General features: G+C 45.8%; 1 protein-coding gene across 4 annotated transcripts in view; it reads left to right on the top strand.

Annotated features, from left to right (window-relative positions):
* The window catches only part of LOC107135908 (inner centromere protein), a 30,543-nt gene extending 20,874 nt beyond the window's left edge, over window positions 1–9,669 (top strand). For all 4 annotated transcript variants that reach the window (XM_048788975.1, XM_015478067.2, XM_048788976.1 and 1 more), the window contains 7 exons: window positions 64–184; window positions 565–687; window positions 1,599–1,762; window positions 3,294–3,369; window positions 3,532–3,639; window positions 5,497–5,647; window positions 7,006–9,669. In XM_048788975.1, the coding sequence (XP_048644932.1) occupies window positions 64–184; window positions 565–687; window positions 1,599–1,762; window positions 3,294–3,369; window positions 3,532–3,639; window positions 5,497–5,647; window positions 7,006–7,220 (958 nt within the window). In that variant the 3' untranslated portion in view covers window positions 7,221–9,669. The remainder of the gene's footprint in view (window positions 1–63; window positions 185–564; window positions 688–1,598; window positions 1,763–3,293; window positions 3,370–3,531; window positions 3,640–5,496; window positions 5,648–7,005) is intronic.
* Window positions 9,670–18,815: the final 9,146 nt, after the last annotated feature.

The following is an 18,815-nucleotide window of genomic DNA, read 5'->3' on the forward strand; positions in this document are numbered from 1 at the left end:
CCCTGACCCTGCCCTTCCCAGCCCCAGCCCTCCCGGGTCTCGTAAGACTCTCTGTGCCCGTAGGAAGCGTGAGGAGCGCCTCCGCAAGGTGATGCAGGCCCGAGAACGCGTGGAGCAGATGAAGGAGGAGAAGAAGAAGCAGATAGAGCAGAAGTTTGCTCAGATCGATGAGAAGACCGAGAAGGTGAGAGCCTGGGCTGGGGCTGCCATGCGGGGTGGGCTCGCCCTGGTGGGGCCTGAGCACTCAGACTTGGCAGGCTGAGGGTGGGGCTGGGCCTCTTGGGAAACTGTGGGTTTAACACGCTATCCTGTCTGTATCGTGGGCCCTGAAGGCCATTCTGAACCAACCAAGGGCTGAGATTCTGGGCTCTGGGTTTTCCCAGCAGCCTTTTGCGAGTGGGCAGAACTGACCCGCTGGATGGCGGCCGTTGCCCTTTCTCTGGGCTGTGGGGAGCAGTCACGGTTTTTAGTGGCACCGGTACCCATCACGCAGAGTTCTGGGCCCTACTCTGTGGAGCTGTGTGAGGGCCTCCACCAATGCGCACGTGTGGGTGGGCTCTGCAGGCCAAGGAGGAGCGGCTGGCAGAGGAGAAGGCCAAGAAAAAGGCGGCAGCCAAGAAGATGGAGGAAGTGGAGGCGCGTAGGAAGCAGGAGGAGGAGGCGCGCAGGCTCAAGTGGCTCCAGCAGGTGCGATGCAGGAGGGCTGCAGGGAAGGGGGCGGGCAGGAAGGTCACTGCCTTGGTGCCTGAGGACCTGCTGGGCACACCTTCTATTGGGGTTGATTCTGGTGGATCTTGTTGCTTTGAGCCCAGGAGGAGGAACAGCAAGTACCTTGGGGGTGGGGATGGTGACTGTAACCTGCCCCCTGTCTCTGAGGAAGAGGGCATTTTGAGGGTGAGGTGCATGCATTTGGAGTCAGACTTCTGACACAGCTCTGCCATTTGTTAGCTGTGTGACCTTGGGCAGGTTACCTGACCTCTCTGCTTCTGTTACTTGCAGTGGGAGCAGTATCTTCTGGATAGTGTTATTGTGAAGGTTAAAAGTGTCACCTGATGTGAGGTCGTCAGGCGGTATCTGGCATGTGCTAAAAGTCTTCCACATGATTGCCCTTAGAGCCACCCTTCCTCTGAACAGGAGGGGCCTGCCTCTCCCTGGGAACTGTGTCTCACTCCTGTAGGGAGTGGACTCTGTCATTAGGGAGTTCTGTGCCGGGCACTGTCCTAAGTGTCATGTGGGTGAACTCACAACTCCCTGGGGCGTCAGGTACTATTCTTGTTCCCATTTTATGGATGAGGAAGCCATGGCCAGCGTTGTTAAGTGACTTACTGAGTGTTACACAGCTGGTGGGCCTAGCTCCAGCCTCTGCCCTTGCTTGTTGAATCTGCCTCTGTTGGTGTCACCAGAGGCCTTTTCAGCCTGGCCATGGTGGCGCTCGCAGAGCTTCACCTGGCAGCCCACCTGGCGGCTTAGCCCCTGCCGTTGCCTGTGCCAGAGGACCCTGGGTTGGCACAGCCCCTCATCCCTTCGGCCAGCCTCTCCCTCCCTGGGAGCCCTGGCTGGCGAGAGTGCCCTGACCCGCCTCTGCACGGCTGTCTCAGGAAGAGGAGGAGCGGCGCCATCAAGAGCAGCTGCAGAGGAAGAAGGAGGAGGAGCAGGAGCGGTTGCGCAAGGCCGAGGCCAGGCGGCTGGCCGAGCAACGCGAGCAGGAGCGGCAGCTGGCAGAGGAGCGCAAGAGGGAGCAGGAGCGGCTCCAGGCCGAGAGGTGAGGCCCTGCTCACAGCCTGCCTTCCCTGCGTGGGGATGAGACGGTGCGTTGTCACCAGTGTGGCTCCCGGCTTCTCTTGGGTTGGCAGGCTCTTTCCTTACCTTCAGAGCCGGGTGCCCATGGCCGCTGGCCTCCGAGTAGGGTGCACTTTGTCTACAGCAGACACAGGAGCCATGGGAGGGGTGGCCTGGCTCCAGCTCTGTTCTGCCTGCAGGCAGTGGTGCTGCCTTTCTGGTGTCTTTTCCTCAGCGACAGGCAGGCTAGCACTTCCCAGCAGGGCTGCTGTGGGCTGGGACTACCGGAAGCCCACAGGTTTTTTTTTTTTTCTGTTAACAAAACTGGCATCTTGGGCCAGAGGGATCTCTGTGATGCAGCATGGGGCCTTCAGCACTCTGGGCCCTGCCCCCACCAGATGTACACCCCCTGATGATGAGGATGACCCAGGGTGCCTCCCACCCCAGCTCCCCACCTTGGGGACTCTGGATTCCATGAACCCTGGGACCTGCTGGCTGTGCCGAGGAGTGGTCTCTGTGAGGCAGGATAGGATTCCGCAGTTAGTTTTCCAAGTAGTTACCTGAGGCCCACCTGTGCCTGGTCGCTGGGGTTCTGGGGGTGTCAGGGACAAAAGCCACACTCACTGTTGGCCAGGAGATGTAAGAGGACTGGGCCCACGTGTGTGTGTAGCCCAGCAGCTGTCCTCTTTCCTGCCCCATCTCCTGGGAAACGCCATCTTTGTGGTGGATACAGGCTTAATGGAGAAGTGAGGAGTCACAGCCAAAGGGCTGTACTGTGATAGTGCTGTCTTCTGGTGCTTATTGATTGACATAAAGTCGTCCCTGGTCCTATGGACAGAGTCGGAGGTAGAAGTCCAAGACAGGAGAAAGGGGTGGCAGCTAATGTGGTTTTAGAATTGGATAGTGCAGGGTGGTATTGTCACCCTACGAGGGGTGACAGGATAATTATAATGGTAGCCGTGGTGGGTACCAAGCTGTGTTTTACCCACACTTCTTGCGTCCTCACTTGAAGCTCACTGTGGCTTAGGAACCATCAGCTCCACTTCACAGAGGAAGTAACTGGTTCAGAAAGGTTATGTGACTTGTTCAAGGTCATGAGCTAGTTTATTGTAGAGGGGATGCCAGACCCATCACAGCCCCTCCTCTGCTTCATGGGTTGAGCTGGTGTCTGCCCTGTGGGTTAGAATGATTGCAGGTCGCACAGCAGGTTTCATTTGACTCTGTGACAATGCTAGAAGAAAGGTGTTACAGTCCCATCGCATAAAAGAAGAGTGAGGCTGAGACCTGAGTTGTGTGGTGGAGTGGGAACTGCATGCTAGTGATCGCCAAGGCAGGGCCCTTCAGGGTGCAGACACCTTGCCTTTGGGGCAAAAGTGCAGCTGTGGCTCTGAGTTGGTATCCCATTTTGCCATCCCATCCTCTAAGGCATACCCACTGGCCTGGTTTCCCTAGCAGGGTGGGAACAGGGCCAGGGCTCTGCTTCCTGCCCTGACAGGCTCTTGCTTGGTACTCAGGGAGCTGCAGGAGAGGGAGAAGGCCCTGCGGCTACAGAAGGAGCGACTGCAGAGGGAACTGGAGGAGAAGAAGAAGGTAGGGGGAAGTCACGGGTGGGCTTCTCTGGGCCTGCTGGGCTGTGGCTGGGGAGATGGTAGCTTGATTTCAGTCTCTGGCGCAGAGCCTGCCTGGCCTGCTGTGCTGCCTGGGGTGGCAGTGGGGCACATACATAACACCCTATTGTTGGCTGGGTTGCAGGAGGAGGAGCAGCGCCTGGCTGAGCAGCAGCTGCAGGAGGAGCAGGCGCGCAAAGCCAAGAAGGCGACTGGAGCCAGCAAGGGCCTGAATGTGACCATAGATGTGCAGGTGAGGCCAGTGCCCAGGGTGGCCAGGGGCCCGCTCTTGTTCTCTGTCCAGACAGGGGCTTTATAAGTTAGGACCTTAAGGAGGATGGTCCACCTCCTTGTTGTATCTACTGTTTTTGATAGGTATATTATTTTTATATTCTAAAAGTAGAATTTGTTACTAAAAAAAAGTTTTAATAAAAGTATAAAGTTTAAAAAAAGGGCCCTTGGGAAACTACTAAACTCAATATATATCTTAGAGTTTTACATATGTAACCAGGTCATGCACACAAACACATGGACGTACTTTTCCATACATATACACTTGTACATTTTTAAATGAGTATGACCATATACTATTTGGAAGTTTGATTCTTCTTTTTTCATTTAGTATATATTATAGACATTTCAACACGTGCATTTCTTTTTTTCCCCGTTTTTTAAACTGGTGCATTATAATTATACGAATAGTGGAATTCATTGTGATGTATTTGTACATGCACCCAGCATAATTTGATCAGTCTCATTCCCCATTACCTCCCCTTTCCTTCCTTCTCTGATACCCTTCCTCTGTTCTTCTGGTTTCCCTTCTATTTTTATGAGATCCTCCCCCTCCCACCACCTCTTTTTTCTTTTTTCCTTTCTAATTTCTGTACATGAGAGACAATCATATGTCCCTTGAGTTTCTGAATCTGGCTTATTTCATTTAACATCATCTCAAGTTCCATCCATTTTCCTGCAAATGACATAATTTTGTTCTCTACGGCTGAATAAAACTCCGTTGTGTACATATACCTTTTTCCTATCGGTAAACATCAAGGCTGGTTCCAGGGGCTGGGGATGTGGCTCAAGCCGTAGCACGCTCGCCTGGCACTGGGTTCGATCCTCAGCATCACATAAAAATAAAATAAAGATATTGTGTCCACCAAAAATTAAAAAATAAATATCAAAAAAAAATTCTCTTTCTCTCTTTAAAAAAAAAAAAGGCTGGTTCCGTGATTTGGCTATTGTGAATTGTGCTGCTATGAATATGGGCGCGTCTGTGTTGCTATAGTGCGCTGGCTTGGTTCTTTTGGGTAGCTACTGAGCAGTGGCATAGCTGGGTCATATGGTGGTTTCATTCCTGTCTTTTGAGGAACTGCCATACTGATTTCCGTAGTGGCTGTACTGATACATAATCCCATCAACAGTGTAAAAATGTTCATTTTTCCTCACACCCTTTTGAACATTTATTTTTGTTTTATTCTTGATGTTTGCCCTTCTAACTGAAGTGAGATATCAACACATGTGCATTTCTTAATTTTTTTTCCACATTTTTTCCCCTTGGTATATTATTGTTGTAGGTGATGATGGGATTTGTTGTTACATGTTGGTGCAGGCACACAATATAACAATGTATTCTGGCCAATCTCTCTCCCCAGCTCTGCCCCCTGTGCATTTCTTATTTTTGATGTCTGTGTCCCCATTCTTTATATTAGAATTTAGCCAGCTCCTGTTGAGCATTTCAGCTATTTTCAGTTCAGTGATGATACCAAACAAAACAGTGTGAAGGAAGGGTTTTCACTGCAGCAAAGTTAAGATGTTGGAAACTGGAAGTTGGGTCTGTCCATCTATGTCGGAGGGTTAAGTTGAAGATCATGGATCTGAGAGGTGAATCTGGACACACTCACCTGGAAAAATATTTGTGTGGAAAACGAATATGCAGAGTAGTATGTATTCTGTGACTTTTTAAGATTAAAATGTGACCCCAAACCTTTTGTTTTTGCCTGTGAGGTGAGGGAAGGTGGCTGGAGCCCAGCGTCCCCCAGTGGTGGGATGTAGGAAGGTAGGGGAAGGGAGGTGATGGCCATATTGATTTTTTTTTTTTTTTTTCCCCCAGTCTCCAGTTTGTACCTCATATCAAATGACTCCACAAGGGCCCAGGACCTACCCCAAAATCATTACAGAGGATTATGGGATGGACCTGAATAGTGATGACTCTACTGATGACGAGGCCAACCCCCGGAAGCCTATTCCCCTCTGGGCCCAAGGTAAGCAGGGCCTAGAGTGCCCAGGAGACTCAGGCCTTTGCCTCTCCTCACTTTCTCAGGCCCTGGAAGTGGCAGGTAGACTGTTGCAGGTGGCCAGGCTATTGTGCTGGGGTTGGCAGCTTGAGAAACTGGCCTAAGAAGCTTGCATGGGGCCTGTGGCTCATCTGAGAACCAGCCTAGGGTGGTGGGTGCCTGTTTTCTTAATGAGTACATTGTGGCCAGCCCAGGCAAGGCATGCTACCAGGCGCTCTGATGGACTCAAGCTCCTCTCAGAGCCCCACTCAGGAGGGCCAATGAGGCTTAGACCCATGTAAGCAACCTGTCGGGCTGAGGATGGTAGTAGGGTTTAGGCAGAGTGCCAAGAGCTGGAGCCAGGGGCTTCAAGCCATTGGGAATGGCAGGAAAGACCTGGAGGAGGGCCATGGGACACTTGATCAGGATTTGACCTGGAATTTACAGGCCCCAGCATCTAAACAGCGTGCGGGTGAGTGAGACTGCTGCCCTGGGCTGGGTGCGAGGCCTGCCGGCGTGGAGCAGGGCCTGGTGCCATCAGTAGTGGTTTGCAGGGTGTGTGCTGGGGGTCGGGGCAGGATGCAGACCTCCAGAGGGCCAGACTGGTCCCAGCCAGGAATCCCACAGGGGGTCAGCGCTCTACAGAAGGCAGCTTGCTTTTGTCAATTTCACTTCCTTTGAACCCCACGATAGCTGGAATCTTGGTCGAACTAGAAGTGTCAAGTCACCCAAGAGGCTGCAGTGAGCAGGGGCGAGTGCCAGCAGAGAAGCCACCTAAGCTTAGTTGACCTTAGACAGTTTACTTATCTGTTAGCTGGGTTAACAGTAAAACCTGGCTGAGGAGATTTTTGGGGAATACAATGAGCGCGGAGTGGTGCCCGCTGCCTGGCAAGTGCTGGGTGCATGTTCCCACCTCTGATCCCTCAGGGTCTTCCTCAGCTTTGCTGGCAGGGCTGTGCCCTCTCACGGCCTCAGCTCTGTCCCCTGTCAGCCTGTGCTCTGAGGCGAGGAGGCTCGCTTGGTGCTTCAGCTCTGGGCGAGACCTGTCTTCACGCCCGGCTCCACTAGCCACGTACTCTGTTCCCTGGGGCAAGTCTTCCATCTACACAACGGGAAAATAAAGCACCTGCTTCTGTCCGCTCTTGGGGAACTTTGGTTCAGCTGCCAGAGGACGGCAGACGAACAAGAGCTGGTGTGGGTGGCGGGTGATCCTGAAGAAGGCTCTGCAAGAGGAGCAGGGGCAGGGCATGCTAGGGTGGCGAGAGTGGCAGGGCTGTGTGTAGGGCAAGGGACAGGGACCTCATGGAGCGCCTAAGACATTGACCAGGCCTCTGCATTCCACGTAGGCGCCCAGCTCTCACAGACTTTCATCTCTCAATACTTTAACCCACCGGACACTAAGGAGCTTTTTGGACCCATTCTCCCGCTGGACTTGGAGGACATCTTCAAGAAGAGCAAGCCCCGCTACCACAAGCGCACCAGCTCGGCTGTCTGGAACTCGCCGCCCCTGCAGGGCACCAGGACCCCTGGCATCCTGGTCCACAATCTGAAGAAGTACTGAAGCAGGCCCATGGCCTCTCTGCTGTCTCTGCGCCCATCTGTCTGTCTGTCTCTGTGTTGGCTGACATCCTCCTGCTTGGTCTGTCAGTGCTGAGGGCTTGGTCAGGTGGCTGTGAGCCTCCTTGGTGTGCGGGTGTTTGTGCTGCAGATGGAAGGTGGCCCCAGGCCTGCAGGGGCCATGGGCTTAGTGGATGGCTGGGGAGGAAGCAGGCCCAGCCCCAAACAGCCTGCAGGCAGCACTGTGTAAATAGATTATTACAATTCAGCAGAATTTTAGTCTGTAGAGTTTTAGAGGTAGATTAATAAAGTGCATTCTTTCCAACCTTCTGTGGATGTCGTGAAGACCAGGCTCTGCGGCATCATGCCCCAGATCCTGGTCCTGCAGGCATGGTTCTCTGGCCACCAGACGGTCTGGAGAAGCAAGGCACTGCTCCTTCACCTGGGTGTGCTCCGTGGTCACTGGTGGGGGGATCCCGCCCCAGAGGTACTGACTTGAGGGCTGAATCCGATACCCGGGGAGACACTTTAATGACTTCGTGATGGGGCAGTGAAGATGCTTGCTGTTAGTAAAGGAATTTCATTCTTTTGGAAAGACTTGGGCCTTGACACAGCCCTGCCACTTAGTCCCCCAGCCTAGCTACTCCTCAGGCTCCACCCTTGCTGCATGGGTGGTGAAAGGACTTGAAAGAGTTCAAGTGCATGAGCTCTGATTAGAAAAAAAGGAGGTCCTTTGAGACCACCTTGGGACCAGGGCAGTGGGAGAGTGCCCCAACATTGAGACCAGACAGCTGCTAATTAAATGGTTGGTGCCAATCAAGAGTGGCCCTGGTCCTGGCTACTACGTGTCCTGCTGCTCTAAGTCCCTAGAGTCGAGGTTGGTAAACTATGGCCCATGGGCCAGATCAAGCCACAGTCAAGTTTTAGTTTTATTGGAACATGCAGATTGGAAATGCTGGTTGGTCTGTCCGTCCCCACCTGCTGTCACTTGAGGGTAGAATTACGTTTTGCAGCAGAAGCCTTGTGGCTTATAAAGCTGACAATTTTTGTTGTCTGAACCTGTGCAGAAGAACTTCCTGACCCCTACTTTAGGACAAAATAAAGGCTAAATAGCAGAATGCTTTAAAAAGAAAAGAAATGGTGAACTCACATGATAAACCAAAGTTAGAAGATTCTGCCCATGCGAAGAAAAACATTTTACAGTTCATTCAAATATGGTGGACATGCAGATTTGTTTCATCTGTTCTCCTGACTGGAAACTTACGTTAAGTAAACTGGAGAGCATGTCTTTGTCTGAAATCATAACATCAAATTTTCACTGTGATAAGCATATTGATACAGCGTGTCCAAGAAGCACTTATTCAACAGAAAGGCAATTTCAGTTGTGTCTTGATCAGCATTTGATGTTGTCCGTATTTCTTTATCCACTGTAATAGGAGTGTAGTGGTGTCTCATGGTTTTAATATTTCCTCAAGGCTGAAAAGGGTGTATATTTTTTCAAGTGCCTATTTGCCTTCTGTATATCATTTTTGGTGAAGAATCTGTTCAAGTCTCACTCAGTCCTAAATTGTGTTGTTTAACCATTGAATTTAAGAATCCTTGCATGGTGTAAATACAAATCTGCTGCCAGATACGTGCTCTGTACTGTTTTCTGCCGTTCTGCAGCTTGCCTTTTCATTTACTTCCAGTCACAGAGCAAACATTTTAAATTCAGCAAGTCTACTTATCATTTTATGGGTTATACTTTTTTGATGTCATGTCCAAAAGAAATCTTTGTTTAGCGTCAAGTCCCAAAGCTTTTGTATGTTTCCTTCTGAATGTTTTCTTATTCTAAATGTTATATTTAGACATGAGATAACTTTTAGTTTGAGATAACTTTTTAAAGTGTGAGGTTCATGCTTTTTGTTTTTATTTGGGGCACGTGGACAGATGTCTAGTTGTTTCAGCACCATTTGTTGAAAAGACTGCCCTTCCTCCACTGAATGTCCTTGGTATCTCTGTCAAGAATCAGTCAGCCACGTTCATTTGGGCCTATATAGGACTTTTTTTCTTCATTCATCTGTGTCTCTTCTTTTGCCAAAACCACATGGCCAAGATTGCCATACTTTGTAATAATCTCAAAATCTGATAATTTAAACCCTCCAGATTTCTTTTTCCTTTCCAATTTGTTTTTACTATTAATTTTACCTTTCTACATATATTTTAGAATTGGTCTATCTATACAAAAGTCCTGCTTGGGTTTCCATTGGAATTTCATTATAGATGAGTTTGGAGGTAAATTCACATACTTACAATAGTGAGTTTTGTGATTCGTGCATGTGATATGTCTCCATGTATTCACATTTTATAGTTTCTGTCATCAGCACATTGTAGTTTTGGCATACATTATCTTGTACATATTTTGTTAAATATTTATTTTCTGGCCATTATTGTAAATAGTTTTGTTTTTCTAATTTTTGAACTATGCTTGTTCATTGCTGATATATAGAAATACAAATGATTTTTGTGTGTTGGTCTTGTATCTTATGGTGCAACTAAAGTAATATTCAGATGAAAATTTATAGGACTAACTGCCTATGATAGGAGTAAAAAGGTCTCAGTAATAATTTCTATTTCCACTTCTCCAAAGTAGAAAAACAGTATCAAATTGAAGTGTAAGAAGAAAAGTAGCAAAGTAGAGCAGAATTTAGTGACACTAGAGAGAGAAAACAGAAAAACAGCAGAAAATTAAAGCTGTTTCTTTGAGAAGCTTAAAAAATTCATAAACCTCTGTCTAGACTGGTTAGGAGAAAAAGATATAACAGATTACCCCTGTCAGGAGAGAGAGATCACACCATTACAGATCATACAGATGTTTATGATCATTAGAGACTATCTGAAACACTTAGGGCAGCACATTTGATGATTTAAATGAAATAAACACGAATTCCTTGGAAGGTAGAAATTATCTCAGTTTACTCAAGAAATAGTAGTCCTATTTTTTTTTTTAAATTGGTTGTTCAAAACATTACAAAGCTCTTGACATATCATATTTCATACATTAGATTCAAGTGGGTTATGAACTCCCATTTTTACCCCAAATACAGATTGCAGAATCACATCGGTTACGCATCCACAGTTTTACATGATGCCATATTAGTGACTGTTGTATTCTGCTACCTTTCCTATCCTCTACTATCCCTCCTCCCCTCCCCTCCCATCTTCTCTCTCTACCCCATCTACTGTAATTCATTTCTCTCCTTGTTTTTTTTTTTCCATTCCCCTCACAACCTCTTATATGTAATTTTGTATAACAATGAGGGTCTCCTTCCATTTCCATGCAATTTCCCTATTCTCTCCCTTTCCCTCCCACCTCATGTCTCTGTTTAATGTTAATCTTTTCCTCCTGCTCTTCCTCCCTGCTCTGTTCTTAGTTGCTCTCATTATATCAAAGAAGACATTTGGCATTTGTTTTTTAGGGATTGGCTAGCTTCACTTAGCATAATCTGCTCTAGTGCCATCCATTTCCCCGCAAATTCCATGATTTTGTCATTTTTTAGTGCTGCGTAATACTCCATTGTGTATAAATGCCACATTTTTTTTTATCCATTCTTCTATTGAAGGGCATCTGGGTTGGTTCCACAGTCTAGCTATTGTGAGTTGTGTAAGTAGTCCTATTTGCAAGAGAATTTGATTTTTAGTTCCTCTCACAAAGAACACTCTAGATGGTGTTAGTGGTACTTGTTACCACATTTTAAAAGAAGAAATAATACCAATTTTACACAACTTCTCTCTGAAAACTAAAGAGGAAGGAACACTTGTGAGTCTTCTGAGGCCAGTATTGCCCTGATCCCCAAACCACAACAGGTGTTTCAAGGAAATTGGATCATCATCCCTCATGAACATAAACACATTCTCAACAAAATTTTAGCAAATCAGATTCTACAAAATACCTTCATAAATACACTGGGTAACAGACTAAGTGAGATTTATTTCAGGAATGCAAGGTAGGGTTAACATTGGAAAGTTAATGAGATTTACCACATTAACAATGCTAAAGGAAAATCATGACTAAGTAGATGGACAAGTTCGACAATTCTATGCAAATAACTCATGATAAAGGCTCTAAGTACATTTAGGATTTAAAGAAAATTTCTTCACCTTGATAAAGCTTCTATTTAAAAAACCCACAAAACAAACCTAACATGCATACTAAATGGTGAATGTCTGAATGCAGTCCTTATACTGAGCTCAATGCAAGGATGCTGACTCTACTTCTGAGCATTTCACTAGAGGTTGTAGAGTGCAGTAGAAAAAAAAAGTATTGGAAAGGATCTTCAGAGGCTGGGGGTGTAGCTCAGAGGCAGAGTGTGTGTTTGGCATGAGAGGCCCAGGGTTCAATTGCTAGCACAAAAACAAATGATGATAACCTCTAGAGAATCCAGTATTATTAACCAAAGGCTGGTAGGTAGTAAGTCAGTTTAGTATGGTTGCAGGATACAAGAATGATATGCAAAATTTTATTGTATTTCTGTGTATTGGCTATGTGCAATCAAATTCAAATAAAAATAGAAGTTTCAGTAATGTTAAATATCAAAATCTTAGGAATAAATTTGAGAAAAAAAAAAGATCTGAAGCCCTATGCAGTGAAAAATAACAAAACATTTCTTAGGGAAATGAATGAAGACATGGGGTATATACTGTGTTCGTGGGTTGGATCCTCCATATTTTTAAAATGTCAGTCTTCCCCAATGATTTTATTCAACCTTAACCAAGCCCAATATCCTCCTTTTTGGAGGATGGAAGGGTAAAAGTTTATTACAAATTAGTTTAAAAATTCATATTTAACTACAAAGAGTTTTTAATAACCCAAATGACAAAAAAAAGCAAAAAAACAAAAAAAACAAATTTGGAGAGGTCACACAACAGGACTTTTTAAGACAATACAAAGCTACAGAAATCAGGACAGTATGGTATTGGCATCATGGTAGATGGAGATCTGGAATTTTAAGAGTCTAGAAATAGTTCTATACCATATCTAATTGGTTTGTTTTCAGTAAAGGTAAAAAGGAAGTTTAGTGTGGGGGGCATACTTTTTCAACATCTTATCTGGTCCAGTTGGATATATTTGAAAAATCATTACATGTCCTTACATATATCAGAATTAATTTATGATGGATCATAGGCCTAAATGTAAAAGCTAAAAATGTTAAGGACTTCTAGAGGAAAACAGGAAACGGATCTTAAGTGTCTTTGTGTTTGACAGAGATTTCTTACATGACACAAAAAGTATAAAGTATAAAAAAGTAATAAATTATAGTTCATCAAAATTAAACCCCTTTGCTTTTTAAAAATTTGCTGGTTGTTTTTAGTTATACATGGATTCTACTGTCACGTATAATCCCTCTGCATTTCAAAAGTCACTGTTAGCCACCAACTTGTTTTTTCCCCCTTGCTGGAGGGATGCTGTACACGACCTATCCTACTATAGGGACAGAGTGGGCCCCTCTTCACCACCTAGCCAGAGCGATGCGACACAGGCTTACCCAGGCTCTCAGCAAGACCAGTCCCTGACTGCCAACCCCACCCCTCACTGTGGCCCGCCCCTTCCTTACCCGACACACATCCTTGTCAAACCCGAGTTACTTGGCTGCCCTGTAAGGCTCAGGTAGAGGTGGACAAACCTTTCTGACTCCATCTGCTTGTGATAGCCCAAGCCCAAGTCCACGTGCTGTAGTGGGGTTGGGGGCCATGAGCCGAGGTAGTCTGAATGCTGGGCGAGTTCTGCTTGGCCAGAGCCATCGTTATAGCCTTTGTTTGCTCCCTTTGGGCTTCTGTGATGCAGAGATTCCTAGAGAAGGTTTAGGAAAGAAGGCAGAGGAGGCTTAGAAGGGAAGCAGTTTTCTGTCAGCAGCTCGATGCTGTGACAAAATACCTGTGGAAAAAAACCTGGAGGAGGAAATTATTTTCTCTCATGGTTTCAGAGATTTCAGTTCCTGGTCATTTGGCTCCATTGCTTTGGGCCTGAGGCAAGGCAGAACATTTTGGCTGGGAACATGTGGTTGAGCAAAAGGCTCACTTCGTGATGGGGGATGGAAGGGAGGGGAGAGAGAGAGAGAGAGAGGAAGAACATTTTAGATATAAACCATATAAAGCCATCACCTGTATTCCGGGGGGTTACAGATGACCCGGAGCCCCAGCTGCAGTCATCATCTGAGTCTTCTGGAGCTCAACTGAGGCTCCTTTGGACATCTGTAGAAACCTGGATGGTAGCACATGAAACCAGAGTCTGAGCTACTGCAGCTCGGACTTGTATCCCTTACTGAGCTTGATCCCTTAATCAGCCAATAAAAAATAACTCCACCACACCCCACCGCTGTCTAATAAAGTTTGAAATTTTTCCACAAAAGCAGTTTAGCTTGAATGCCGAGAAGGGAAGCACACTCATTGTCTTGCAGTGGTGAGCTAAGCTGCATTACACATAATCATACCTCGACAGACACTTGATTTTATTGCAACTTATTAAGTCTGAGTGTGGACATGAAGGCCAACACTGATTCAGGTTAGTTGACTAAATTCATAAAACTTATAATAATAATAATAACAACATTATCATTAATAATAGTATTATTAATAACATTATTGTTATTATTATGGTACTGGGGATTGAACCCAAAGGTGCCTTTACCTCTGACCCACATCCCTAGCACTTTTTATTTTTTATTTTGATACAGGGTCTTATTAAGTTGCTGATGTTGGCCTCAAACTAGTGATCCTCCTGCCTTAATTACCTGAGTTGCTGGGATTACAGGTGTGGGCCACCACGTCAGGCTATGAAGCTTTAATCTTGGTAATAGAGGTTCATTTCAGTTTAATCTGGAGCTAAAAGAAGAGGAGGCCATAACTCATGCATGCTATGACATTTGTTTGGATCTCTATTTGCTCTGTCTGCTCTGCCTCTAGTCTGGAGGGGTCCGTAGCAGTGGAGAATTGGTTCCAGGGAAGCAGAGGAGGGGAACTTCAAGTGTGTATTTAGTGTCTCAATTGTGATTAGAGAATAGCCGAGAAAGGGGCCCACTGAATGTCCCCTGTGGTCCCTTTGCTGGGATTCTTTAACAAAATAACTATGGGGTTACCCCCAATGTGGGCTCCTAGAATGAATTGCTTGGCCTCAGAAACCTTGTAAAGGTGTTGGGGGGGCAGCCACTGTGGGAGGCCATCCTCGCATGTGGTTTGAGTTACTTCCCTGGCTGGGTGAGAGGCGCTTAGACACAGCTGTGTCAGAGCCTTCCTTTTCCAGGTCCGAGGGCTTGTCCCTGCAGAGGCATGCCTGGCTACTGCCCTGAAGACCCAATCATCACCCCTGACCTTGGGATGCTGCCCCCCTTAACCTTCATTGGATGGGATTTTCCTTGGAATTTTTTGTTCTCCAATTAAAGCTCACTCCCTGACGTGTTCGTTCTCTCTTCTCTCTCTCTCTCTCTCTCTCTCTCTCTCTCTCTCTCTCTCTCGTCTCTTCTGCAAACCTTGCCACCACCACCGCATTAGGTGGCTGGAGGCCGGAGCTAGGAGAAGCCGTCTCGGAGCTGGTATTAAAGGTAATGAGAGTCTTGTCTCTTTAAAACTCCCTAGCAATTACTTATGAACCAAACCTTCTTTCATGAAGCTAGCGCTGGTCGCATGGCAGAAGCCACCACTGCAGGAGTGGCAGGGACACTGTGACATCTTAGTGGACTCCTGCTTCAGTTACTTAGGGTGTGTTGTCTGCATGTTTGTGACCACGTTACTCTAAACTGAGTGAGCAGTGCCTTTGAAAAGGAGAATGATTGGTTTGGAATGATGTGGGTAACCAAGAACCCAGGCATGGTGGTATCTTGACCTGGTCAGCAGACAACAATTTTGATAACTTTCTGCCACTGCATCGTAAATAGCCCTTCCCCTTTGCTCTCTGATAGCACGTTCCTCTTTCCTGTGAGTGTTCAACAGGAGTGTCGTAAAAGTTCCAACTTCCGCTGAGTCTGTCCAGGGCAATTTGGACTCTAACATGAGCCTGTATTTCTTTTTTTTTTTCTTTTGGTACCAGGAATTGAACTCAGGGGCACTCAACCACTGAGCCACATGCCCAGCTCTATTTTGTATTTTATTTAGAGACAGGGTCTCACTAAGTTTCTTAGTGCCTCGCTGTTGCTGAGGCTGTCTTTGAACTGTGATCCTCCTGCCTCAGCCTCCTGAGCCACTGGGATTATAGGCGTGTGCCACTGCACCTGGCATGTATTTCTTCCCAGGATCCTCCCATTGCTGGTTCCAAACTCACTCCCACATTTAGACGTTTCTTACTGCAGCATCCCATGTCAAGGTAGCAAAAGGTGTTGAAACCCAACATTGTGTTCTTCATTGCAGATATATTTTCTTTCTTTCTTTCTTTTTTTTTTTTAAATATTTATTTATTTATTTTTTAGGCGGACATAACATCTTTGTTTGTATGTGGTGCTGAGGATCGAACCCGGGCCGCACGCATGCCAGGTGAGCACGCTGCCGCTTGAGCCATATCCCCAGGCCGTGCAGATATATTTTCAATTTGATATTTTGATTTTTATTATTTTCAGTTATCTTCCGGAATTCTGAATCTTGTCTTTTTTATTTCACCAAATATATTTATCATAATTATGTAAAAAAAAAAGAAAAAGAAAATATCCCTCACCAGGCATGGTGGCATATGCCTGTAAAGAGGAAATGGGAGGCTGAGGCAGGGGGATGGCAAGTTGGGGACCAGTCAGCTTGGACAACTTAGTGAGACGCTGTTGAAATAACAAACAAACAAACAAAAAACCCCCAAATTCTCTGATTAAACAACCGTCTGGAACCCCTACAGATCTTTTTAAAACTTTTCTGTTATTTCTCATGAATACACAAAACACATGCACACACGCATACACACGCACACATGCACGCGCACACACATACTGCCTATGACCAATGCGGGCAGCTGAATTAAGGTTGCTCGTGTGAATTTGCAGGGACACAAAATAAAACACAGACACAATTTACCTTTACACAAGCTTCAGGATGGCTTCCCTGGCTCTTGACCTCAGGCTCCCCAAAGAGAGAGCAAGAGAAAATCAGGAGAGGCTGATGTGTGTGTGTGTGTGTGCGCGCGCGCGTGTGTGAGTGAGAGAGAGAACACGTTTGGAAGTCACCTTTTATTGGGGGTCACTGTTCTTACAAAGTTCTATCCATAAAAGGGCAGAAGGGGCAGGACTACAAGGGAACAGGTGGGCGTAACTCAACCCTAAGATTACGCCCACAAAGAAGACCTCCTTGCTATCTAGTGGGTCACTGCCCAAGCCACAATGAATGCAGTGGTTGGTCAGAGCCTGGTGCATCAGGACTGGAAGGCGTGGTCATTCGGTGTGGCTCTCCCCGCACCAGACACATAATTAATCTTGTATTTCCTTCTTTTCCTGCCTTTTTTTTTTTTTTGTACTGGGAATTGAACTCATCTCCAGCCCTTTTTTATATTTTATTTAGAGACAGGGTCTCACTGAGTTGCTTAGGGCCTTGGTAAATTGCTGAGGCTGGCTTTGAATTTGTGATCCTCCTGTCAGTCTCAGCCTCGCTGGGATTACAGGCTTGCACCACCACGCCGGGCTCTTTTTCTGCTTTCTAAAATTGTGTTCTGCATAATGTTTTGGCAAAAACAATGTGAAAGTAATTTAAGACTTGGGATGGTGTTGTCTTCTGATTATATTATCTTCTTCCTGCCAGGACTTGACACATCAGAATACCTGGAGACACAGATTTCGGAATCAGCTTAATCCTGTTTTCATGGGCTGCTGTCCCTTCAAGGGCCTTTCTGCTTCTATTTAATTTTTATTCCTAGGTTTTTCTCTTGACTCAACCTGAGGGGAAAAGAAATGAGCAATCTCTTAGGTAGGTCTTGAACTCCACTATTAATTGACCTATCACACCCTCTTGCAGAGCATCCAGTGCCTAGTGTGGGTCATTTTCCTGTGTCTGGGCCCTGCCTAGATCTAGCACTGGTATTTCCTCATGCTCTTGGTAGTGCCCTGTGTCCTGGACAGTGTTCCTGGTTGTTTCACCATTGTGTCTGTCTGCTTTATCTAGTTTCCTAATGAGGGGGACTTAGTGCATCTGTCATGCTATTTCTCCCTATTTGTCTTCCTTTAGAGCTGACTAGGATTTTATTTCGTCTATCGGTTCTCCCCTAGGCTAAATCTTACACTGTTCTTGATATATTCATGCATAGATATCATTGTTATTTTCCTTTTTCTTATAATTATTTTTTATCCTTTTTCAAGGGCGGGATTCCAGGGATTGAACTCAGGGGCACTCAACCACTGAGCCACATCCGCAGCCCAATTTTGTGTTTTATTTAGAGACAGGGTTTCACTGAGTTGCTTAGCTCCTCGCTGTTGCTGAGGCTGACTTTGAACTTGTGATCCTTCTGTCTCAGCCTCCTGAGCTGCTGGGATTACAGGCATACGCCACCGCCCCCGGCTTATTTTTTTATTCTTTGACTCTGAATTCCAGGGTTAATACCACCGTGTAGCATATGATCCACTGTCATTATTGCCTCCTCTAAGACTTTTTCCAATATTTTTATTTAAATGTTCTTTTATATTCCCATTTTTACTTCAATTTCAAATAAGGTTATAAAGGGATATTGACTCCAGAAGTGGTAAGGAACAAATGTGTCCATGAGCGTCCATTCATGCAACTAATAATTTCTGTTGTCATTTTAGTCCTTGGTCCAAAGAAGGTCTGTGGACCAGGCAGGTAAGATAGCTGTGCAGCCTGGGTGTCCATCTGCTATGGCATGTTCTGTGGCCTCTCAGGTGACATCCTGGAATCTGAGTTACTTTAGATGAACTCCTTCCTGACCCATGTGTATCCTGAACAGAAGGCACATTCTACCTTCCATTACATGGCTTTGTGTTAACTGATTTTGGAAGTTATATATTCCATGGTATTTTGCTGAATTCGTGTACCTCTGACTCTTGACATGATCCTTACCTTACTCAGTACCTTGGTAGTGGTTACTGGGTTAGGTTGCATCACAATTCTGAGGCCCCAAAGAGAATGACATGTACCCAGCATTTTAACTAAATCATGTGAAAAGAAAAGAAGAGTCAAGAAGATTAGAACATTCATGTCCTTGAGACATTCATCTCTTTATGGAAACTAACTTAGAAGTCTCATTAAGCTCAGAACCTAATAGCTAGACTCCAGGCAAAGAGAAAGACGTGAACTTCAATGACGATCATTTGTTTAATAAATATATAATGAGCATCTGCCACAAACAAACGTTATATTGAATTTTTTGGTGACTGCAACATTGAGATACCGACAACGTCCTCTGAATGAGACAGTGGTTCAGAGGGAATGTGGACCTACCTCAAGTTGAAAGAGAGTCTGTTTTTAGATATTATTTGTTTAGGTATAGGACGGTCTTTTCATTTTTCAATTCCTGACATTGGTTAGGGCTCTCCTATTTCTCAGTAATTAGAAATGCCTTCTGGTGGGGTTTTGGATAACTTGAGTTACTTTTGCTATCTTTTTGTTTTAGTATAACGTTCCTCAAAAATTGGTGACAAACATT

This window comes from Marmota marmota, unplaced genomic scaffold, assembly GCF_001458135.2.
Source record: "Marmota marmota marmota unplaced genomic scaffold, marMar, whole genome shotgun sequence".
NCBI lineage: Eukaryota > Metazoa > Chordata > Mammalia > Rodentia > Sciuridae > Marmota > Marmota marmota.